This window comes from Peromyscus maniculatus, chromosome 3 (assembly GCF_049852395.1).
Source record: "Peromyscus maniculatus bairdii isolate BWxNUB_F1_BW_parent chromosome 3, HU_Pman_BW_mat_3.1, whole genome shotgun sequence".
Lineage (NCBI taxonomy): Eukaryota > Metazoa > Chordata > Mammalia > Rodentia > Cricetidae > Peromyscus > Peromyscus maniculatus.
The window spans coordinates 142,568,784-142,594,632 of record NC_134854.1 but is presented as its reverse complement, the minus strand read 5'-3'; the positions used below and the strand labels follow the sequence as shown (position 1 = coordinate 142,594,632).

Below are 25,849 nucleotides of genomic sequence, written 5' to 3'. Positions count from 1 at the left end.
GTTAATAAATAAAGTTGCCCGGGGGTCAGAGCTATTAGAGCCATAGCAAGAGTGTGGTGGTGGTGGTGGTGGTGGTGGCGGCGGCGGCGGCAGCAGCGGCGGCGGCGGCACGCCTTTAATCCCAGCACTTGGTAGAAGAGCTAGGTAGATCTTGGTGTGTTCAGGGATACAGCCAGCATTGGAGGCATACGCCCTTAAGACCTGGAGGGTTGTACTTACAGGCAGTGACAAGGCAGTCATGTGTTTGGGTTTACAACCAATGAGAAGGCAGAACAGAAAGACTATTTAAAGACAGACACACAGGAAGTAGCTCTCTCTCAGGGAAGCTAGGAGCACTACAGGAGGTAAGATTTTAGCTCTGAGCTCTGACCTCTTGGCTTTCTCTTTTACATTGGTTCTGTGTTTCTTATTTTAATATGACAGTTGGTTACATCTACAAGTTAGTAATAAACCTGAGCTATCAGCCAATCATTTATAATTAATAATAAGTTTTTAAATGGTTATTTGGGAGCAGCTGCCGATACACAGAGAAACTCCATCTACTCTCTCTCTCTCTCTCTCTCTCTCTCTCTCTCTCTCTCTCTCTCTGCCTCTAACTTTTGGATCAAGATGTAAGTCTCAGCTGTCCCTGCCACCATGCCTTTGCTCTGCCATCATGGTCTCTAACCCTCTGATACTGTAAGCCCCAAATTAAATGATTCTTTTATAACTTACCTTGGTCATGGTGGTTTATGACAGCAATAGAAAAGTAACTAAGACAAACATGGAAAGAATTAAAAGGGATACAATAGGAAATAAATAAAAATATCTTTATTTGCAGGTGACAGTATGCTATACCTGAAAGGCCCTGAAGACTCCACCAGAAATGCTTAGATTTGATAAGCATTTTCAACAAACTAGCAGGACACAAACCCAATATACAAAAAACCAGTAGCTTTTCCCTATACCAATAACAAGCTTACTGAGAAAGAAATTGGGGAGGGAGGAAATCCCATTTCTAATATGTGGTGATATTTTATTTGTACTGAAATGTTATTTTAATTTTATGTTAATAAATAAAGTTGCCCTGGGGTCAGAGCTATTAGAGCCATAGTAAGAGCGTGGTGGTTAGAAGAGCTAGGTAGATTTCTGTGTGTTCAGGGATACAGCCAGTATTGGAGACATACGCCTTTAAGACCTGGAGGGCGGTACTTACAGGCAGTGATGAGGCAGTCATGTGGTTGGGTTTACAACCAATGAGAAGGCAGAACAGAAAGATTATTTAAACAGGGACACAGGAAGTACCTCCCTCTCTCGGGGAAGCTAGGAGCACTGCAGGAGGTAAGATTTTATCTCTGAGCTCTGACCTCTCGGCTTTTCTCTTTTACCTTGGCTCTGTGTTTCTTATTTTAATAATACGATTGGTTACATCTACATCTGGCGCCCAACGTGACAAGAATCCATTAAAAACTGCTTGGGGCCGGCTCCCTAGCCGGAGCAGCCGGCTCCCTAGCCCCAGCCCAGGTCTGCTTGGGCTCAGGCCGGACTGTGAGCTGCTTGCTTAAAGCCAGTGCTACAAACAGCTCAGGCCTGCCCTGCTAAACAGGGCCCCTGGCTGTAAAGCCAAGCCTTGACTCGGCTCAGAGGGAACAAGTGGCTGGCTTTAAGCTTTAGCCGGCTACCCCTTCGCTTTCACTTTCACTTTCACTTTCGCTTTCGCTTTCGCTTTCGCTTTTGCTTTCTCTCTTGCTTTCTCTCTGTCTCTCTCTCTCTGTCTCTCTCTCTCTCTCTCTCTCTCTCTGGATTTACACCTAGGACTCTAGGTGGCTGTTTTGAAATTCGCTCGGATTTCTACTGTTCTACGCAGATTTGGTAAGTCATAAAGGAAACTATTTAAAAGACAAATTTTTTCCACATTTAAAAAAATGGGTTTCCTGTGTACATTGGAAGAAAATTGGGTTTTGTTTGAAATTTTAGGCAGTCTGACAGTGGAACAACTATATGAAAAGATTAGTATTATGGGAATTATGCAGTTAATCACCATGCTTATTCTCATTTTACTATTTAAAAAGATAGTCGATTTAAGTGCCAGGATAACAGCTTTAGAAAAACCTGTTAATTTTAACAGTGAAGTTGGTTCAAGTTTGGATCATAAGGTTACAGAAAGAAAGCCTGTTTTCACACAATCATCCTTAATTTATCCTGTAACCGTACAGCAGATGCCTGATCAAATGGCTACACAAAATATCTGGGCTCCAATTGAACTGATGGATTTTAAAAGGTTTAAGGAGGCAATAGTATCTTATGGCATGCATTCCCCATATGTAAAGCAAATGTTAAACTCTTGGTCAACATATAATAGGATTATACCACAGGACTGGCGGGACCTTGCACAAGCTGTTCTTGAACCCAGCCAGAGAATTCAATTTCTGACTTGGTTTAAGGAGGAAGCTAGAAACGTAGAAACACAATGGAGGGATAAAGGAATACAAGTTTGTCAGGATCAGCTTATTGGAGAAGGCCAATATGCTTCAATACAAACACAATGTTTATATGATGTTCAAACCGTAATTTTATGTCGAATGGCAGCCTTGAATGCATGGGACAGAGTTGATGAACCAGGAAAAAAACATGAGTCATTCACAAAGGTTATGCAAGGCCCTAAAGAATCTTTCACAGATTTTTTAGAAAGACTGGCTTCAGCAGTAAACAGAATGGTCTCAGGATCAGAAGCTAGTAAGGCAATAATTGAAGCTTTGGCATTTGAGAATGCGAATGCAGCATGCAAAAGAATAATCAGGCCGTTAAGGGCAAGATCTGCACCTTTGGAAGATTGGATTAGAGAAACAATTAATGTTGAGGTTGATGAGCATGATACGTGGGTAGGAGAAGTAATTTCAAAAGGTTTGAGGAGTGTTAGATGTTTTGGGTGTGGAAAGCAAGGACATTTTAAAAGGGACTGTAAACAGGTCATTCCTAGAAGCAATGTTTCTTCAAGGAACAATGGCAACAGAATGCCCCTTCCTTCTGGAGTATGCAGAAGGTGTGGTAAGGGAAAACACTGGACCAACGAATGTAGATCAACAAAGGACAGACAGGGTAATCCTTTGCCTCAGTTTTCGGGAAACTCCCGGAGGGGCCTCATGCAGGCCCCCATAGAAAAACCAGTTCAAACCTTTCCTGCAGCTGTAGAGGAAATCCCTGCTCTGAGCGATTAAATAACCAAATGACTATGGGAATAAATCAGGCTGGTCAGGATGATGAAAAAGAGAGAATAGAAAATTCAGGAGAAAACATAAAGAAAATTTTTTGGCAAACTTCTATTAATGAACAGAGACCAAAATTAACCATAAAAATAAATGGTGTTTTGTTGTCTGGTCTGGTAGACACAGGTGCGGACATTACCATAATTGCACCAGAATTTTGGCATCCAGCTTGGCCTCTTCAGGAGGTAAACGTTCAACTGTTAGGAATTGGGACATTATCTGGAGTGAAACAGAGTGCAAGATGGCTGGAATGTATAGGTCCAGAAGGACAGAGAGGAAAATTAAAACCATATGTCGCTAACATAGCTATGAACCTGTGGGGTCGAGACTTGTTGCAACAATGGAATACTCAGATTAAAATCCCTCCAATCTCAGAAACAAATCATAAACTAGCACATGTTTCTGAGAGAAATATTAGAAGGCATTATTTTGAGTGGTCACCAGCCATCCATATTATACAGGAACAGGGCACAACAACTGATAATCCTCCAAAAATACCAACAGCTCTACCTTTAAAATGGTTAACAGACAAGCCTGTATGGGTTCAGCAATGGCCTTTAACAACAGAGAAACTCCAGGCTTTAGAAGAGCTGGTAGAAGAACAGTTAAATGCTCAGCATATTGAACAGTCAACCAGCCCTTGGAATTCTCCTGTATTTGTTATTAAAAAGAAATCTGGTAAATGGAGAATGGTAACAGACCTTAGAGCAATTAACAAAGTAATTCAGCCGATGGGCTCTCTACAATCTGGAATTCCTTTGCCTACTCTGTTACCAAAAGGATGGCCTCTCATAGTTATTGATTTAAAAGACTGTTTCTTTTCAATACCCTTACAAGAAAAGGACAAAGAAAGATTTGCTTTCACAGTGCCTACTTATAATAATTCTCAACCGGTTAAAAGATTTCAATGGAGGGTCCTCCCACAGGGAATGTTAAATAGCCCAACTCTGTGCCAATATTTTGTACAACAGCCATTGGAAGTGATACGTAAAAAATTTCCTAAATCTATAATTTATCATTATATGGATGATATTTTACTAGCTGACTCAAATGCAGATACTTTAGAAAGAATGTTTGAAGAAGTAAAGAAAATTTTGCCTTGCTGGGGATTACAAATTGCTCCTGAAAAAATACAAAGAGGAGATTCTATTAATTATTTAGGATATAAAATAGAGCTACAAAAAATTAGACCCCAAAAGGTGCAAATTCGGAGAGATAGACTACAGACTCTTAATGACTTTCAAAGATTATTTGGAGATATTTCTCATCTACGAACTATTGTTGGGGTAAAAAATGATGAACTGACTAATTTGTTCAAAACCTTAGAAGGTGACAAGGACTTAAATAGTCCAAGAAAATTATCACCTGAAGCTGAGAAAGAATTGGCCTTGGTAGAAAAGAAAGTACATGAAGGGCACGTGGATCGTATTGATCCAAAGCTGGATTGCATTTTGGTTATTTTACCCTCTAGGCATTCCCCTACTGGAATATTAATGCAGAGGGAAGATATTATATTGGAATGGATATTTTTACCAAATAAACCAAATAAAAAATTAAAAACTTATGGGGAAAAAATCTCTGACTTGATTTGGAAAGGAAAATTGAGACTTCGTCAATTAGCAGGAATAGACCCAGCAGAAATTGTCGTACCTTTAACTAAGGAGGACATTGAAAAATTATGGACAGAAAGTGAACCTTGGCAAAGAGCTTGCAGTAATTTTTTGGGAGAAATTAACAGCAAATATCCCAAAAGCAACAGAATTGATTTTATAAAGAGAGCTGATTGGATCTTGCCTCGAATTGTACGGCAAAAACCCATATCTGGAGTTCGTACATTTTATACAGATGCCAACAAACAAGGAAAGGCAGGTTACAAATCAGAAAATTTAAGTAAAGTGGTACAAAGTCCTTATAATTCAGTGCAAAAATCAGAATTGTATGCTATTCTGTTGGTATTAATGGATTTTTCAGAACCTCTCAACATAGTAACTGACTCTCAGTATGCTGAAAGAGTGGTATTACATATTGAGACTGCAGAATTTATCCCTGATGCTTCAGAATTAACTTCACTATTTATTCAATTACAAGATACAATCAGGAAAAGGAGTCATCCTTTATATATAACTCACATCCGATCTCATACTGGTCTGCCAGGCCCTCTAGCACAAGGCAATGATGAGATTGATAAATTATTGATAGGAAATGTGCTGGAGGCCTCAGACTTTCATAAAAAAATCACGTCAATAGTAAAGGTTTAAAAAAGGATTTTTCCATAACCTGGCAACAAGCCAAAGAAATAGTAAAGAAATGTCCTACTTGTTCTTTCTATAATCAAACGCCATTACCAGCAGGATGTAACCCAAAGGGTACTCAGAGAAATGAAATCTGGCAGATGGATGTGTTTCACTTTGCAGAATTTGGAAAATTGAAATATGTACACCACACCATTGATACTTATTCAGGATTTCAATGGGCAACTGCTTTGAGTTCTGAAAAAGCTGATTCTGTAATCACTCATTTGCTAGAAGTTATGGCCATTATGGGTATACCTGCACAAATCAAAACTGACAATGCTCCATCATATGTCTCTGTTAAAATGAAACAGTTTTTTGCTTATTACAATATAAAGCATATTACAGGTATACCACATAATCCTACAGGTCAAGCAGTTATAGAAAGATCAAACAGAACTCTAAAGGATATGCTAAATAAACAGAAAGGAGTAACAAAAACCCCCAGAAATAGACTGCATAATGCTCTATTAACTTTGAATTTTCTGAATGCCAATGAGAAAGGAACAACAGCTGCAGAGAGACATTGGGTAATAGAAAAAACTACAGAATTAAATCAGCCTATATACTTTAAGGATGTGCTGACCTCAGAATGGAAGCCAGGGTATGTATTACGTTGGGGACGAGGTTTTGCTTTTGTTTCTACAGGAGAAGATAAGCTGTGGATACCATCAAAATTGATAAAGGTTCGATTTGAACAAGAGAAACCTCTTAATTAGAGGAGGTGATAGTTCATCAATCAGCATGAACATCCAATTTAAACTAACTTGTACCTGTAACACATGTCTTTTTATTTAATCAGATAATAACTTGCCAAAAAGGAACATCCCCAAAATTAGTCTTGGGGGAAGGTTTTTGTTTTTGTCTTTTAGGAGAATGAAGGTTAAGGAATCTGAAGGACACAAGACAAATGAGACAACTGAAGAAAAGGGACAAATCATCTATCCCAGGAAACCGAGTATATTGGAGTATATGGCATATGGGTATATATTATCTAAAAAATTTTATGTCTTCTTAAATGTTTGTTTCTGCTTTTCTCTAAAGATTTAACACTATTGGTTTTCTAATAGTCCCAGTTCAATTAAAATTTAAAGCTGACTTTGGAGTTGGAGAATGGCTCTCTCCTTCTTTAAACTCAAGCATGTTGTTAAAATGAAAATACAAACTCCCTGTATCATGACAGAATAAAAGAGCCATTTTCTGCTATGGGACAGGACAAAAGCCAAATTAATTAAGGGACTATTCTATTACTAATCTCAACTCTTTGATTCTATTCTGATTCTTTAAACTTTTCTTAAAGTATAAATTTTATATCAAAATTTACAAGATTAATATATATATACATTTTAAACTTTGTTAAGATATGAATGGTCATATAGAGTACTAACTAATTCTAGAAAAAAGGCTTCAGTTAGCTGCATATATATGTCTTTGTGTTCGAGTCTCTTATCAGTTTTCTGCAGGAAATCACGGCCAGGCCTAACATCAACTGAAGTCTCCGGAAAGAAGATGGGGCCCCACAACAACAACAACAACAACAATTCCACGTGGACAATAATAATATCACTAAGCTGACAAACATCATCTACAGATCAGCTTTGAACTACAAGGTGCTCAGAACAATTTTGAGATGACTAGCTGAGATGATCCAGTCTCAAAGACTACTTGAATAAGGACTTGAGATAAACCCTGAACTTTGGCTTTATACACAGACTGGATAATAATGAAGGATATAGTTACCTTTCCTAGAATTTGACAATTAACCTAAATTTTTCTTTCAGGATAAAGATAACTTCACCCATACCCAGCAGGAAGCAATTTTAAGAATATGACACCCACATTGCCAAAGAAGTGGTGTGGGGCGGGTGGTTTTTTGGTTCTTTTAATGGGTTTTGGATCTGGGATAATTTTCATTGTTTAGGGGGGTAGGTTACAAGTTGTCAAGGGTTAGGAAAAAGGCTAAGCAAAGGAGATTAGATTTAAGGTTCTTGTTTAAAAAAAAAAAAAAAAAAAAGAAAGAAAGAAAAGAAAAAGACAATTACTAGTTTTAAATACTTTACATTATTACCAACTATTAGGATATAAAGAAATGAAAGTTAGTAATTAGACATTACAATAGAAATTGTAGTCATATTAGATATGTTTTAAAAATTGAGCAGATATATTTTAGACAGGTCATCTTCAAACCCTTCAGAAATCTACTGAATATGGCATTTAAAATGTTTTAATAACTTAGAAATTTTTCTTTTTTGAGACATGTCGGCTCCTGGCAGTACCAATCTACTTCAGAGAAAATATGGGCATTGAAGAAACTGCATATGGAGTTAATTTTCATTGTGGCAAAAGTTAGCCACTGGACAACAAAGTATCCTCGTATCAACAGGACAAAATGGACAGACAGAACACGAAACAAAGGACTACCGATTCCTGCCAAAACAAGTGTGGTTATGGCTTTATCAGACGGCATCTTCTGAGGCCAGGACAATATGGCACCATCCCTGAAGTGGCCTTCACAATCTGGAAAAGGTACAGTGCCCTTTTCTTTGAAGGCAGCTGAACAGGCAGTGGGCCGATGGCTTCTGTTGTGCAATGGAACAGCAACTGAAAGCTCACGCCTCTCAATAGTAGACTGGCATTTAATAGAGGGATGTGGAGAAGGGCATGCTTAGATGAAGCCATATATACACAGCCAAGAAGAATGGACAGCTGAATTCAAAAACCATCAACAATTTCCAGAATTTAAAATCCTGAATCATGACATGACACTAGTGGAATTCAGGTGTTTCTGGTACATGGACTGCTCTCACCCAGTGTGAGGTTGAACTGTTGACCTTGTGTACAACCTACTTCACAAATGAGTCTGTCAGATACCATAAGCCTATAGGCTGAAGATGATGCCCCAACACTGTGGAGAAACCTCAGGTGACTGTCCAGGCAGCTGGCTGTTTCTGTCAACTCACAAAATTTTTGGAAGTTGCTTTTGTGCAAATCCTGTTTTTATTTTTGTTAGCTAATATTATTTCCTTCTTGGGTCTCTGAAGGAGTTGAAGATTAGTTAGTTATAGTTGAAGATTAATTAGGATAGAAAGTGAATTAGATACATTTTGAACTTACTAAAATAGGATAGATAAGGGAATTATTTTCTCTGATTTGTCAAATACAAATGGACTAGACATCGTTTAGGTATTTGTTACTTGTATATATTGTATATAGTTATTGTACTTTTGTATATAGTTTTTCTTTTGTTAGTTATAACCTTTTGCCTTTTTTCTTTTTATTAAAATAGAAAAGGGGAAATGTGGTGATATTTTATTTGTACTGAAATGTTATTTTAATTTTATGTTAATAAATAAAGTTGCCCTGGGGTCAGAGCTATTAGAGCCATAGTAAGAGCGTGGTGGTTAGAAGAGCTAGGTAGATTTCTGTGTGTTCAGGGATACAGCCAGTATTGGAGACATACGCCTTTAAGACCTGGAGGGCGGTACTTACAGGCAGTGATGAGGCAGTCATGTGGTTGGGTTTACAACCAATGAGAAGGCAGAACAGAAAGATTATTTAAACAGGGACACAGGAAGTACCTCCCTCTCTCGGGGAAGCTAGGAGCACTGCAGGAGGTAAGATTTTATCTCTGAGCTCTGACCTCTCGGCTTTTCTCTTTTACCTTGGCTCTGTGTTTCTTATTTTAATAATACGATTGGTTACATCTACACTAATAGCTTTTTTAAAGGTGTGGTGGCGCACACCTTTAATCCCAGCACTCGGGAGGCAGAGCCAGGTGGATCTCTGTGAGTTCGAGGCCAGCCTGGGCTACCAAGTGAGCTCCAGGAAAGGTGCAAAGCTACACAGAGAAACCCTATCTCAAAAAACAAACAAACAAACAAAAAACAAAACAAAACAAAAAGACAAAAATCTAGGTAAAAACATAAGAAGGTGAAAGATCTTTATAATGAGAATTTAAGACACTGAATTAAGCATTGGTGGTGCACACCTGTAATCTTAGCATTCAGGAGACAAGGAAGGAAGGTGGGTTTGGTGCCAACCTGGTCTATCTATGTAGTTCCAAGCCAGTCAAGGTTGCATAGCAAGACCCTGTTAAAAAAAACAATGAAGTCCCTAGATGTTGGAAAGACTTCCTATGCTTGTGGATTAAAATAATTAATATTATGAAAATTCAAAAAAATGATCTACATGGTTAAAAGCACTCTCCATCAAAATTCCAGTGCCATTATTAGCCTCAGTAATAGAAATAACCATTTTAAAATCCAAATGGGAGCACAAAAGACTTCTCCCACCAAAATTGTATTACAGAGCCAGAGTAACAACACAGCAAGCTAGGGACTCAAGACCAGAGCTGTAGAGCAATGGAATAGAGTAGAGGACCCAGAGGATCCAGAAACAACCCAGCTGCAGCCACACAATCTTTCACAAAGGTGTAAAACACATACATCGGAGCAGGGAGGGGCAGACTCTTCCATAAATGATGCAGGAAAACTGGATGCCCACGTTCCGGAGAGTGAACTAGATCCCTATCTCTCACCCTGCACAACATCACCATTAAGATGTTTTAGTATCACTCATTTACACCCTTAACATGATAAAACTGGTTACCATAGTTTACAACTTAGTTGAGCCTGAGTCAAACTGTAAGAGGGAGAAACCAGACAGTTCCAAAAGATTCTCCAAAATAACTGACCTTCAACAATGTCAAGTAGGATGATGAAGAGAAGTAGGGTGCTGTTTCAGATTAACAGAGACTTCAGAGCCAGAAGAAGGAAATGCAACGAGTGATCCTGGATCCCCTTGCCTCCACCTCCAGTTTTAGGCGGTGCTAGAGACAGAATCCAGGGTTTCATGCATGGTAAGCAAGCCCCCTCCCACTAAGCTACATCCCCAGCCCTTGTCTCATTTTTCTCTTAAACTTAATCATCATCATCATCATCTCAGCTGGGCAGTGGTGGTGTACACCTTTAATCCTAGCACTTGGGAGGCAGAAGCAGGCAGGATCTCTGTGAGTTCTAAGACAGCCAGGGATACACAGTGCAACAGTCTGGAAGAAACAAAAACAAACAGAAAACCTCAGAGACATACCAAACACCCTATTTTGTGCAAAAGAGCTAACACCAGATAGTTAGTATAGTTTGTTCTATAATCGACTATGAGCTACTCCATCAATACAGAGACAAAAGCCTGTGTCCAAGCGTAGTGGACAAAGTTAGGATCCAGTTTTTTCCCTAAGGTATTAAGACACTGTCAGGTGGGACCTCGAAGGAGGAATGACAGGAGTGGGCTTTGACCTACCCAGCTTTCTGTGGCAACCAGGTTACTGGCTTCATTGTGATCAGGTCTTAACAAAAGCTTATGGGTGCCTAAGTACAGTGTGTCCCCAGCTTGGGGCCACCAGGCAACCATGCTCATGCCCTAAAGAATCAGGCCCTGAGGAACAGTGTTTGCTTGGGCTCTCTGTGCCTCAGAAGACCTGCACCAGCAATAATTCAAGGCCAGCAGGCTGGCCTCTGTCCCAGGATGGAAGTAAGAACTACCTACTGCCCACGTGCTAAGCTGCAGGAGACTGCCCAGATGGGCCGCATTCCACCTCGACTGAGACACCCTGTGCTGCTGTGTTGTGGCTTGTTATAGCAGCATAGACTGGTCCTTCTTGTTTTGAGTCGTTTCTCAGCGAGCCTGGGAGCCCGGGCTGGAGGAGAGTCTACCTGTAGGACTTCCAGGCTCGCTGAGTTGACCCCTGATTATTCCATGTAAGTTTCTAATGTCTCTATAAAGTCCTTAAGTTGGCGGGAGCCATGCTCTGTGCTGTTCTGCCGTCTTTGTTCTCTCCCACATGGACTACACAGTAAATGTTAAACACACACACTCACGAGTAGGGATATATAAATAGCCCAGGACGGGGCCATTGAGATGTTTAAGTGTGTAAAGGCACTTGCCACTAAGTGTGACAACCTAAGTTTGTTATTTTGTCTTTTTTTTTTTTTTTTTCAGACCTAAGGATCGAACCCAGGGCCTTGCGCTTGCTAGGCAAGTGCTCCACCAGTGAGCTAAATCCCCAACCCTGACAACCTAAGTTTGATCCCTGGGACACACACAGTGGAAGGAAAGAAACCACACATGCAGCCTAGTACATGTGCATGCACACACGTACAAGTACATACGATAAATAAATGTAATTTAAAAATATTTAAAAGAACAGTTCAGTGCATATTTACAGTATGTCATTTTCTGCAACAGGTAAAAGTAAGTTTAATTGAACGCTAGCTAAGGATATAGAAGGTCTTAGGTTCAACCATCATTAAAGCTATCACCATCATCATCTATATAGTTAGCAAGGACCTTTCTTTTCTTCTCTCTCTCTCTTTCCCTCCTTCCTCCCTCCCTCCTCTTTCTTTCTTTCTTTTTCTTTCTTTCTTTCTTTCTCTCTCTCTCTCTCTCTCTCTCTCTCTCTCTCTCTCTCTTTCTTTCTTTCTTTCTTTCTTTCTTTCTTTTTCCAAGACAGGGTTTTTCTATGTAGCCTTAGCTGCCCTTGACTATTCTAGAACTTGCTCTGTAGACCAGGCTGGCCTCGAACTCAGAGATCCACCTGCCTCTGCTTCCTTGAACTCAGAGATCTACCTTTCTCTGCTTCCTGAGTGCTGGGATTGAAAGCATGCGCCACCACCACCACCATCACCAGCATGGACATTTCTAATTTATGCTATTGTGTTAAAAAAAAAAAAAAAAAAAAGTAAGTAGGGAGATGGAGTTGAGGATGTAGCTCAGGTGCTAGAGTATTTGCCTAGCATGCATGTCCTGGTTTTAATCCCCATAAAACCAGATGTGGTAATATCAGAAGAAAGCAGATATTAGAAGTCACAATCATCCTCAGCTACAGAGCAAGTTCAAAGCCAGCCTGGGCTACATGAGAGTCTGTCTTTAAAACAACCAAAAAGGGTGGTGGTGGGTGGGGATTTAACTCAGTGGTAGAGTGCTTGCCTAGCAAGTGCAAGGTTCTGGGTTTGGTCCTCAGCTCTGGAAAAGAGGAGAGAGAGAGAGAGAGAGAGAGAGAGAGAGAGAGAGAGAGAGAGAGAGAGAGCAGAGAGAGAGAGAGAGGAAGGGAGGGAGGGAGAAGGAGGGAGGGAGGGAGGAAGAGGAGGGGAGGGGAGGAGGAGGGGAGGGGAGGGGAGGAGGAGGGGAGGGGAGGGGAGGAGAGTGAAGAGAAAAAGAAAAAAAAAATAGTTAGGCACAGCACAAAATCTTTCACAAAACAAAGGCCTGATCTTTACATCAGTTTCTTGTCATTTGTTACAAGCTAGTGTAGAATTCAGTATTTTTTTTTCCTCTTTCAAAGGGAGAATAAATAATACATGCCAGGAAGTTAGCGTAGAACTTGTCATGGCAACTGCCTGGCAGATGTTGCTCCCGGGGCCCTCCCTGAATGAACTCCCTTAACCTTCACAGTAATCTTTTAAGAAACGGACACAGACAGGGTAGGTAGTATGCCCCAGAGCAGATAGGCCGGGGTTCAAACTCAAGCAGCCCAGCTCCAGAGCCCTCAACTGCTCTTCCGGTGTTTAGTGACCCTCTCCACTCCTCCCCTACGTCTTGCATGTGCCTCCAAGAGGGTATTCAGAGCACTGTGTGAGAATTTTCTGGAACACACACACACACACACACACACACACACACACAGTCTATGGGTTTTGAGTTTTGAAGTACCTATAAGGAACTATTGAAGTGTTCTGGAAACTATGTGTAGTTTGTCACTGAGGGAACATGACCACTTGTCCTGACTGTAGACATATAATCTACATAGATCCCCAGCCAGTGTCCCTGAAGGTTCAGCCGCTCCAGATCGCATCACACAGAAACCCCACCCCCCCTTACCCTGGAGAGGCAAGACTGATGGTGGCCTGGAGGGGAGAAGGATGCTAATCACTTTGAGAGCTGGGAGCATGTGGTGTGCAGTTTCTAGGACCCTGGCTCTCCCTTGGCAAAACCCTTAAGGATCGTTCGCAGTTGTCAGAAAGCAAAGTAGGAAATTCTGTCTTCTGAGATCTCGGAAAGCCCGCTGGAGATGACCCCGGCCAGCGCCGCTTGGGATGAAATGAGCAGCCCTCAAAGGGGCAGCCCTACTGTCACAGTGAAATGTGTTTCCAGTCCACACGCGGAATGTTTGCTCGCCGGCAGCCAAAAGCACTTGGAGCAGGCAGTGATGACCTCATAAAGCAGGAAATCTGAGCAGTTAGATGATTAACATGTTTTCGAGCTGGAGGAGCGGAGTGTCATGTAATGAAAATATCATTGTAGAAGGAGTTTCCAAATTGGGGGACAGCCTAGAAACCCATCATGTCAAAAATTCCTCGCTTTGTGAATGTGGAAACCGACTCTTGGTCTGTCTGTTTGTTTTGTGTTTTTTGAGACAGGATCTCTATGCAGCCCTGCCCTGGGACTTGCTATGTAGACCAGGCTGGCCTGGAAGTCCCAGGAATCTGCCTGTCTCTGATCCCATGAGTACTGGGATTAAAGCGTACGCACCCATCAAGCCTGGCTAAACTGACACTTAAAAAAAAAAAGAAGAAGAAGAAGAAGAAGAAGAAGAAGAAGAAGAAGAAGAAGAAGAAGAAGAAGAAGAAGAAGAAGAAGCAGCAGCAGCTATCGGGGCTCTGGCTCAAGAAAAGTCGTGGTGTAATTTTTCCACTATATCCCCCCTCCCTTACAAGATCCTGTGCAGCCTCGGGTCTCCAGTCCTTGATTCATCCTGGGTACCTGGGGACTCTTCTTTTTAGCAGTTTCTCTTTTTTAAGACTTAGCCATTTTATCTGCAAGTGTTTTGCTTATATGTTAGTGTGCCACGTGCATGCCTGGTGCCTGAAGAGTTCAGAAGTGGCCACAGGGTCCCCTAGAACTGTAGTTACAGATGGTTATGAGTCACCGTGTGGGTCCTGGGAATCCAACCCAGGTCCTCTGTGAGAATAGCAAGTGCTCTTAACTGGTGAGCTATCTCTGCAGTTCCTCAGTGGTTTCTTTTTTTAACTTCTAATCACATGCATGTGCATGCATGTGCACAAGTACCGATAGAGGTTAGAAGAGGTTGTTGGATCCCCCAGAGCTGGAGTTACAAGTGATTGTGAGCTGTCTGACGTGGGACTACCAAACTCAGGCCCTCAGAAGAGTGGGGAGTGCCGGGCAGTGGTGGCGCACGCCTTTAATCCCAGCACTCGGGAGGCAGAGGCAGGTGGATCTCTGTGAGTTCAAGGCCAGCTTGGTCTACAAAGTTCCAGGAAAGGTGCAAAACTACACAGAGAAACCCTGTCTCGAAAAACAAAACAAAACAAAACAAAAACAAAAAAAAAAAAAGAAAGAAAGAAAGAAAGAAAGAAAGAAAGAAAGAAAGAAAGAAAGAAAAGAAGAGCAGGGAGTACTCTTTTCTTTTCTTCTTTTTTTCCACACAGGGTTTCTCTGTGTAGTCCTAAAACTTGCTCTGTAGACCAGCCTGGCCTCGAACTCACAGAGACCCACCTGCCTCTGCCTCCTGAGTGCTGGGATTAAAGGCGTGCGCTGCTGCTGCTGCTGCTGCTGCTGCTGCTGCTGCTGCTGCTGCTCCTCCTCCCCCACCCCCCCACCCCCCGCCCCCCAGTGGTTTCTTTTTAAAGGTTGTGTTCTGTTTGGTGTTGGGAATGCGACCTGGGATCTCACATGCTCCGTAAGCCTGACTTGACTACTGAGCTGCACCCTCAGCCAGTTTTATTATGTTTTCTTCACTGGTTTGAGGTCCAATTCAAGAATCAAGCAACATTCCATTTCATGAACTAGAGTGTATTCCCGTTTTAGTCGTCTTGTTCATGGTAGTTAGTACGTTCCTCTTCCCCGGTGGTTCCTACGCTGCAGGCTGCTTTCAGCTCTCATTGCTGAAGAAAGGGGCAGCCAGTTAGACCAGGGCTAGACATGACCTCCATACATCGTCTGCATTGACTTTAGAGATCTTAAGGTCCACCGGGTAGTTTTTAGACCTTTCTCATATCTACCCATGCTAATGTGGTATAATTTTTTGACAATCTGCTTGTACTGATTTTCAAATAATAAAAAACAACCAGTCTCAGCAAACCCCAAATCCTTCCTTCCACATACACAAAGCTTTCTGGCTTTCAAAAACTACCACCAACGACTTCTCCACCAGACCTACCTTCTCACTTGGAAGGAGGCATTCTGGGGAGCTTGCGTTCTGCAAGGACCAGAAGGATGGCCCCTGGGAGCCCTCTCCCAGCATGTTCCCAGCTCTCCTGATCCTTAGTCTGTGCGGGTCTGCAGCAAGGTTCTGGTTGCAGAGGCCCTGAGCTCAGCCTGCATTCTCTATTTCAGGCAGATGGGGCAGAGGTACCTACTTACCCCATGAGGACTGGAGAAGAGATAAGCCCCAAACCTGGAAGTCAGGTAAGAATTCCACACACACTTTTGACTCTACCCTTAGTAAAGACATCCACTCCAGGAAAAATCTTAAACACTGCCCTAGTCTGGCTGGGGGTAGAATGTGTCCTAACAACATCATGTTTCAAAATGACCCCGCATAGGCCTCATCCAGATATCTGGAGGCATCTGTCATCCCAGGCAAGGCCCTTGCTAGCTATGACCGTGAGCAGATGAACTTCCCTCATTTAAATTTTCTCGTCTGTAAATTGGGTTTGCTCTGACACGTCTGGAAGGGGGAAAAAGAAAAAAGAAAAGAAAAGCCAGGCCCTCAGAAAGCGGTAGCTGTCACTTCTGAGGTGACTTCAGTAACTGTAACCCAAGGGAAGCCTAGGGGAAACTCAGCAGGAAACCAAGAGCTCTTCTGTGAAAAAGGAACCGAAAGGCCCTGCTGGGCCCTGGCTTTGCTGTGCAGGGCTGGGGGCCTTCAGCTGGGCTCTGGAGGAGAGGAGCGGCTAGGGAGATCCCCCCCAGCGGGGTGGCAGTCGCTGTCACCTGACCCTGTGTGCCCCGCCTCCCTGCCCAGGCAGAAAGGAGGGTGGCTTGTAGGGACTCTAAAAACTGGTAGTTTCCAAAGCTGCGGCCTTCACACCTACATCTGTGCAGCTGCTTGCTGTACGGCCCTCAAAACTAGGTAAAGGGAGAACGGACTCCATTCTGGGCCTCTACTGTATTCATAAAACGTCCTCCTTAATCCTCACAAGAAACCTCTGGAGTGTGTACCGCCGTTCTAGGCCTGCAGAACCAAGGCTCTTTTGTGGCTGGGCCGTGGACACCTCAGTGGCAGAGCCCTTAACCTGGCATGCATCCAGAATTCAAGGCATGGGCTTTTCTCGAGAACTCGGCCTCAGCAGGGTGGTGGTGGCACAGGCCTTTAATCCCAGCACTCTGGAGGCAGAGCCAGGCGGATCTCTGTGAGTTCGAGGCCAACCTGGTCTACAGAGCAAGACCCAGGACAGGCACCAAAACTACACAGAGAAACCATGTCTCAGAAAAAACAAAACAAACAAAAAAACAAGAACTCGGTCTCATACCAGGACACCAAATAATGCCCATTTCAAAACACCCTCGGGGGCTTCCTTGTTTGCTTGGTGGCCATCAGTGAGGGCAGAATAAGCTCCCTGACGCAAAGTTAAAGGTCTTTCCAGAAGGAGTGGGGAGGAGGTCTTTGGATGTGAAGCACACACTTTAAGTTCCCCATAAGTGACACTACACCTGAGGCTTCTTTCTTTCTTTCTTTCTTTCTTTCTTTCTTTCTTTCTTTCTTTCTTTCTTTCTTTCTTTCTTTCTTTCTTTCTTTCTTTCTTTCTCTCTCTCTCTCTCTCTCTCTCTCTCTCTCTCTCTCTCTCTCTTCCTTCCTTCCTTCCTTTCTCTCTCTCTCTCTCTCTCTCTCTCTCTCTCTCTCTCTTTCTCCTTCCTTCCTTCCTTCCTTCCTTCCTTCCTTCCTTCCTTCCTTCCTTCCTTTCTTTTTCGAGACAGGGCTTCTCTGTGTAGCTTTGGTGCCTGTCCTGGATCTCACTCTGTAGACCAGACTGGCCTCGAACTCACAGAGATCCGCCTGGCTCTGTCTCCCAAGTGCTGGGATTAAAGGTGTGCACCACCACCACCGCCCGGTGAGCCACCTCTTTCTACAAAATGGTTTTTTTTTTTTGTTGTTGTTGTTGTTGAACACAGGGCCTTGAGAGTAAGTGCTCTACCACTGAGCTATACCCCAAGTCCACACGCTGTTCTTTCATTACCATGAACCAAGAGGACATTTCCCTCCCATCTGTCTTCTGAAGCCCCTTTCCCTCACATAATGGCATCAGTCACATGTCACAGACTCTTCTGTCACTCTGGGGAGGGATTTTAAATTACCAACTTATCCCTGAGGCTTTATAATACTTGTCCTTGTCCCCAAGTCTCCTAGAGCATTTCTGGTTCCCCTTGTGCAGCCTGTATTGTGTACTGCAGTCGCTCATTTTCCTACTGGTATCCCCCTATGGTAGAAGGACTCTACCAGAGTAATGCGAACCTCAGCACTGAATGTCTCTCCTGACCCACCCTGGGCAGGACAGCAAGACCCCATATCAAAAACAGAAATTCAGGGGCTGGGAATTTAGCTCAGTGGTAGAGCGCTTGCCTAGCAAGCTCAAGGCCCCGGGTTCGGTCCTCAGCTCCAGGGGAAAAATACAAAACAAAACAAAAACCCAGAAATTCAGGGGCTGGAGAAATGGCTCAGTGGTTAAGAGCACTGGCTGTTCTTTCAGAAGGCCCGGGAAAGAAAGAAAGAAAGAAAGAAAGAAAGAAAGAAAGAAAGAAAGAAAGAAAGAAAGAAAGAAAGAAAGAAGCCTCAGGTGTAGTGTCACTTATGGGGAACTTAAAGTGTGTGCTTCACATCCAAAGCACACATGGCAGCTCACAACTGTCTGTAACTCCAGTTCCAGGGGATCTGACATCCTCATATAGATATACATGCAAGTAAAACACCAATGCACATAAAATAAAAATAAATACAATTTTAAAAATTCATTTTGAATACCACAAATGTAATTAATATCATGAGTATAATTAATGAGTATCATGAGTTTAACTAAAAAATTAATTAAAAAAAGAAAATGGTCTAAAATAAATAAATAAAAATTTACCCTTTACTTTAAAAACATTCACTTACTGAGTACTCCTTATATAAAAGACATTGTTCTAAGAAGATAAACACAGCTATATCACCTAGGTGAAAGGTTATTAAAAGCAGGTTTGGTGGTAAGCAAGCTCTCATGGACCATCAATTTCTGTGTATTGACTTACGTTATCCTTTTAACACCCTGTAAAACTGGTTCGTTTTGCTGTTGTTGTTGTTTTTGTTTGTTTCTCAAGACATGATTTCTCTGGGTACCCTTGGCTGTCTTGGAACTCACTCTGTAGACCAGGCTGGCCTAGAACTCACAGAGATCCACTTGCCTCTGCCTCCCAAGTGCTGGGATTGAAGGTGTGCGCCACCACCGCCCGGCAGAACTGGTTCACTTTATAGATGAGGACACGGAGTAGTTACTCCTATGTGAACTTATGTGACATAGCTCAATGGTAGAAAATGTGCAAGGCCCTGGGTTTGACGCCCTAGCACAATGATTCTCAGCTTTCCTAACACTGCAACCCTTTAATACAGTTCTTTATGTTGTGGTGAGCCCCAACCATTATTTTCATCGCTACTTCATAACTGTAATTTTGCTACTGTTATGAGTTGTAATGTAAATATTTGATATGTGACCTCTGGGAAATCTTGACCCACAGGTTGAGAACTGCTGCCCTAGAACCACATGGAGAGGGGGAGACAAAGACTACAGAGCCATGAGGCAAACAGGGTGGATAGAATATAGCTGCAGAAGGAGAGAGAAAATTCTAGACAGAGGAAATAGTATCTGTAGGAGCTTAGCATGCAGGGGAGGTAGACACGAGATACTTATAGCCTATTTTACCTATTAGGCACCTATGTGCACAGGTCTTGGGCTGTGAGCTCCCCAAAAGTCTTAACTATTTGAGACCTGAAAGAAAAATATTGTTGCCTGCTTGTGAACTTAGGGCTTCGAACACACTGGGCAAGCATTCTATCACCAAGCTATATCCACAGGCCAGAATTGAACACGTAATTAATAATTCCTGAATTCCAATAATGAATCTTTCAATGTATGGTGCATGACTGTAATCCTAGGTCTTGGATTGCTGAGGCAGGAAGATTGCTCAGAGTTTGAAGCCAGTCTAATCTACAGTGTGAGATTTTTATCAAAAAAGAAAACTAGCCCGGTGTGGTGGCTCACACCTTTAATCCCAGTACTTAGGAGGCGGAGGCAGGTAGATCTCTGTGAGTTCGAGGCCAGCCTGGTCTATAGACGGAGTTCCAGGACATCCCCCTGGAACTACATAGAGTCTGTCTTGGGGGGAAGAAAAAGAAAAAGAAAAGAAAGCAAACTAATCTTTGTGTGTGTTTTTATTTATTTGCAAGGTTTCTTTTTTTAATAATAAAGTTTATAAAATTAGAACAAACAGCAAAAATCCTTTCAAAGGATTTAGATACAGATTCCTATTTAATGAGTTATATGGGTGTATTTGAAAACATTTGATTTAAAAACTAGGCAGAGCAAAGAACAGAGCAGGCCATGGCGCTGGTGGGTTGGGATGTCCTCCTGAGGGCCTGGGGAGCCACTGAGAGAATCAGGGGAACGTTCTCTGTTACTGCCTTCCACAGAGAAGAGAATCTCTTCTCAGAGCCAAGATTAGCATAACATGATAGCATTATACAATCCTATTATTCTTTCATTTCTCCATCACCAACCTGACTCAGCATTCTAAATTTACTTAAGACCTGGGAATGTGGGTTTTGCCAAATTGACCCCCCTCCCCCGCCCCTTAGAGACAGAGTTCCACTCTGCAGCCAAGGCTGGCCTTAGATTTGTAGCAATCCTCCTGCCTTATCCTCCCAAATGCTGAGATTTCTGGCAGGAGCAAAGCCCAGCTTTGCTAAATCCTTTCTTATTAAGCCCAATAAAGTTGTAGTTTAGGAAGGGCTAGAGCCCATGTTTGATCCAGATAGACATGGGTTCAGATCTCAGCTCTGCTACTTGATCGCTGTATGACTTTCACAAATGACTTAACTTCTCTGAACTTCAATTCCTTACTGGAAAAAAAAAATATGTTCAGTAAGGGAAAATAAAAGATGGTCCTAGATCTTTTAGGAGCTGTTTATCCACGGTTCAGTGAGCATTTATCTGATCTTTAAGTCTTAGTTTCCTAATCTGTGAAGTGGAAACCACTCTGTCTTTCTAGGTCCACACCATCCGTGATGGTCTGTGCAGGTCTTGGTAGTCAGTGGCACCCGGAGCCCTCTACCCTGTTCCGCTAGCCTACCTCTCTTCCCCACCCCTCCCGACATCCCTACTCCACCCTCACGGGTTACAGCCTCTGCACTTTCCTTGTTAAAGAGCCTGTCAGAGACTCTGAGGGAACGCCTGTCTGGGAGCCTTCCAGGGCACCTCCCTTCTAAGGGAGCAGATAAGTAGGTCACACCAGGATGCTGGGAGTTGGGGATAGGCTTCTATGGGAGGAGGAAAAAGTGCTACATGTCACGTGGGAAAGGGGGAGACAAAACAACAGGGTTTCTTCCTCTGTCCTGCTCTTTCTCAGTCTCCCGGGGCAGTTGCCTGTAGGCCACTGTGGCTCTGGAAAGGTTTTCGGGTTGTCACCAGCAATGCTGAACTCCTGGGGCTTGGGATGCTAGAGGCATGTGCACTGGCTGGGTGTCTCCTTTGCCCTCCCATCCCAGCCCTGCGCGGTATACCTCCCCTTCAGGCACCCTCACACTGCCCAGCTCCATTTTTCTCCTCGATGGAGAAGAGAAAGCCCGGCATTGGAGAAGATTCCACCCTGTCGACCTGGGAAGCCCTGGCCTTCCTATTCATCTAGAGCAGCACCCTGTCCTGTCCAGTCCTAGGTCCCTGTTACCGAGACGACTATGGCAACCCAGGCAAGTCACAGCCTTCGCAACCGGTTTTCTCCTCACCAGCCCTCCTGCTGACCATTCACGACCAGAGCAGTGGAGGATTCCACAGCTGGGCAGAGCGCTGTGAGAACCCCAGGCAGAGGAGGCTGTTCAGGGCAGCAAGACACCCCATCTCTCCCAGCCCCTCACTCCACAATCAGCCTTCTTGCCCAGCTGAGCCCGGCTGGAGTTACAATGCTGGAGTCCCTTTCCTAAGAAAATGCAGCTGGGGGTTGGGGATTTAGCTCAGTGGTAGAGCGCTTGCCCAGCAAGCGCAAGGCCCTGGGTTTGGTCCTCAGCTCTGAAAAGAAAGAAAGAATGAAAGAAAGAAAGAAAGAAAGAAAGAAAGAAAGAAAGAAAGAAAGAAAGAAAGAAAGAAAGAAAGAAAGAAAGAAAGAAAAAGAAAACGCAGCTGTGGAGGGGTCCTGGCTGTGGAGGGCACCTGTCTGCAGACCAGGACTGAAAATTGGCACTGACCACACAGCAGGGTCCCAAGTTTCCATACAAGAACAAAAGGACAAAAGCCTGACCCTCAGCCTGGGAAACACTTCTGCTTCCCTGGAGTCCACCTCTGTAGGGGACCATTGTCCTCCTCTCCTGCTGTGTCTAGCCCAGTCCCGCCCCACATCCCCACGCCCCCACATCCCCATGCCCCCACGCCCCCACATCCCCATCCAGCCTTGGCAGCTCTTGCAAAGGCCATAGCACTCTCCCACCAACTCATGTTTCCACGCTCTCCCAACCCTGACCACACAGGGATGCGAAGCCCTGTTGGCCTCCGCTCTGCAGAAGGGAGTCTCCCCCCAGCCCTTGCGTGTCTGTTCCCACACGCCCTGTGGGAACATCCACTCTCGCTCTCAGCGTCTCTCTCTCTCTCTTGCAGAGCAAAGAGAGGCAGTTCCAGGTGACAAAAGAGAGACATCCATCTACACCTGGGTCTTTCATTATCCTTAATCTCTCCAGTGGGGCAGACTTGTCAAACACACCTCATTCCCAGGCTGGAGGAATCCCAGCTATCTCTCCTCAGAGTGGGTGTAAATCCCCACAGGTATGCGGCGGGCAAGTAGCAGCGGTGCCAGGCTGGGGGGGGGGGGCCTTGTTCTAAGACAAAACGTTTAGACTTGTAAAATTTATATCCTTTGTGTTCCTCAACTCCCTGGCATCTGCGGCCGCCTGGGTCCTGGGTTGGCCCATTCTCTGTCTGTTGCTAGCTGGCCCGCCTCTCCCAGGTCCCTTGAGCAGGCTCACTTGAGACAACTGAGCAGAGAGGCCAGTCTTGACGTTGTTCCCATAGCCCCCACAGCCAATGAGTCATGCGCTTAAGCAAAGCTTCTGAAACTCCACTATGCCTCAGAGTCACCAAGGGGGGTGTTAAAACGGTGTCACCACTTGTCCCTGGGTTCTCACACTTTCAGCTAATACTTGCAGCTGTGGCTACTACCAAGTCCCATACATGTGTCCACCCACCCCCGGGCATATATATACTGATATTAAACATTTATCTTTTAACTTAAAGGACACTTTCTATGGTGTCTTTGCTCATTCAGATCACAAGCACCGACACTATTACACTTCCTTTTTTTTTGCTTTTGAAACAGGGTCTCAAGTACACTCACTGGCCTCAAACCTGCTCTACAGCCAAGACTGGGCTCGAACTCCTGATCCTCCTGCTTGCCAAGTGTTGAGATGACAGGTTGGTACCACCTCACCTGCCTTTATTTTTGCTCTCACATGTGTGTTGTGGGGGGTGATTGAGAGAGTCTTGTGGTGATATATTGTGTACCCCAATAAAACTTATCTGGGGATCAGAGGAAAGAGCCAGCCACTAGATTAGACATAGAAGCCAGACAGTGATGGCACACACCCTTAATCCTATTACTCAGGAGACAGATCTGGATCTCTGTGAGTTCAAGGCCACACTAGGAACAGAGCCAGGCATGGTGGCACACACCTTTAATCCCAACTCTTGAGATCTCATGTCTTTGCTTGGGAAGCACACACGCCTTTAATCCCAGGAAGTAAGATGGCAGGGCAGAGAACGGTATATAAGGTGCGAGGAAACAGGACTTCACTCTCTTGAGGCTGAGGACTTTGTAGAGGTAAGAACTTGTGGCTGGCTTGTTCTGTTTCTCTGATCTTTTAGCTTTCATCCCAATATCTGGCTCTGGGTTTGTTTTTTTTTTTTTTTTTTTTTTTTATTAATAAGACCGTTTAGAAATTCATGTCACAGAGTCTTGCTATTCTGTACCCCAGGCTGGTCTTGAACTCTTGATCCTCCTGTTCTGTGAAACACTGGTCCCTTGAACACAATCATCACAGCACTGTGGTAACCAACACGGTGCTTAGGAACCAGTGGGTGGGTAGGATGGCAGAAGGGGCATGGGAACAAAGCGGCGACTGGATGATTGACATCCCAGGTAGGACAGTGGGAGATTTCATGCATCTCAGAAAGGGGCACAATCAAAAACCTATGGATTGTTAACCTCTGGAATATTCCATTTAATATTTTCAGATCATGATTGGTCTAGGGCTATGGAAACCTTGGGAAAGCAAAAATCTCCATGAGGGGGTTCAAAGCCTAGAATGCATTCCTAAGGTTTCTGGTTTGACATTTCTTCTTCTTTTTCCTCTTCTTTTTTCCTCCTCTTCTTTAAGACAGTGTCTCACAGCATAGTTCTGGCTGTCCTGGAACTCTCTATGTAGACCAGGCTGGCCTTGAACCTGCCTGCCTCTGCCTCTGGAGTGTTGGAATTAAAGGAATATGCATCTGGCACCTGGTTAGACATTTCTAACAATCCCTACACGAAAGGATGGTGCTGGCCAGCTACCATGTATGGCAAGAGAAAACTTAGGTTTGAGTCCCAGCCTACCACTTTCCAGCCCTGAGAGCGTGCAGAGTTTCAGTTCAATCCCTTCGCAGGAGTGTACCGGCTATTTCAACTGACACAACCTGAGAGGACGGAACTTCAATTGAGAAAATGCCTCTTATAAAATCGGCTGTAGGCAAGCATGTAGTATATTTTTGTCATTGGTGATTGATATGGGAGGGCTCAGCCTATTGTATGTGGGGCCACCCCTTGCCTGGCCATCCTGAGTGCTATAAGAAAGCAGTCTAAGAGGCCCCATGGTGGCTCACATCCTTAATCACAGCACTCCGGGAGGCAGAGGCAGGCAGATCTCTGAGTTGGAGGCCAGCCTGGTCTACAGAGTGAGTTCCTGGACAGTGAGAGATACACAGAAAAACCCTGTCTCAAAACAACAACAACAACAACAACAAAAAAAAAAAAAAAAAAAAAAAAAAAAAAAAAAAACAAAGAAACAAAAAAGGCAGGCTGAGCAAGCCATGAGGAGCAAGTCAGTAAGCAGCACCCCTCTATGGCCTCTAAATCAGCTCCTGCCTCCAGGTTCCTGCCCTGTTTGAGTTCCTGAGTTCCTGTTCCGACTGTCTTTGATGATAAACTGCAATATGGAAGTATAAGTGAAATAAATCCTTTCCTTTCCAAATCGCTCTTGGTCATGGTGTTTCATCCTAGCAATAGAAACCCTAACTAAGACAGGGAATCAGACCACATGTGGATTTGAAAGGGCTTTTCATTGTCCATGGCAAATTGAGTATCCGGGCTGCCATGTGGCTCCGGTCTAGAACTTGTACTTCATTTACATAAAGCTCTGGGTTCGATCCCAAGCACCCCAAAAAAGTAAGTAGATAAGACATCATTTTATCAAGTTGGTTTGTTTCCTGTTTCAGAGAGACCCCGCCTAGTGCTGTGGCCAACAGAGCACTTGTGAGAACTCTACAGCCCAGTCAAGCATCCTGCCTCTCAGGTCAAGTGTGGTAGCACAAGCCTATCAACACTCAGAGGCCTAGTTATGAGGGTGACGTGTCTGAAACCACCTGAGAAAGACAGCAAGACCCTGTGGACTTCACACCCCTAGACCTCAGTTTTCTCTTCTATAAGGCAAGGGCTCTGACCTACCAGACTACTTCACTGGGGATGAAGTAGTGAGCCTGGTGACTGCTGGTCTTTGCTCCACAGATGCACCCCGGCTGTCAGGTAGAGGTCCTGGAAGGGATGTACGAAGAACAAAAGCTGCCTATGTCTTCCCCAGCCTAACCCACTCCCCTGTCCAGATCCCCACACAGCACCTGGAGAAGTATTTAGTCCAGGACACCAAATTGGGTCTTCAAAGATTGTTTCCAACCAGCTTTTTTTTTTTTTTTTAATTACACATACAAGTGTTCTGCCTGCCTATACCCCTGCAGGCCAGAGAGGGCACCAGATCTCATTACAGATGGTTATGAGCCACCATGTGGTTGCTGGGAATTGAACTCAGGACCTCTGGAA

General features: G+C 43.8%; 1 protein-coding gene across 3 annotated transcripts in view; it reads right to left on the bottom strand.

Moving 5' to 3' along the window:
* The window catches only part of Ninj2 (ninjurin 2), a 114,901-nt gene that overhangs the window by 73,287 nt on the left and 15,765 nt on the right, over positions 1-25,849 (bottom strand). Inside the window, exon 1 of one of the 3 annotated variants that reach the window (XM_076567805.1) lies at positions 15,711-15,801. The exons of the other annotated variants lie outside the window; for them this stretch is intronic. Coding sequence (XP_076423920.1) covers positions 15,711-15,794 — 84 coding nt within the window. The 5' untranslated portion in view covers positions 15,795-15,801. Of the gene's footprint in view, positions 1-15,710; positions 15,802-25,849 lie in introns of those variants that run through there. 3 annotated transcript variants of the gene reach the window in all.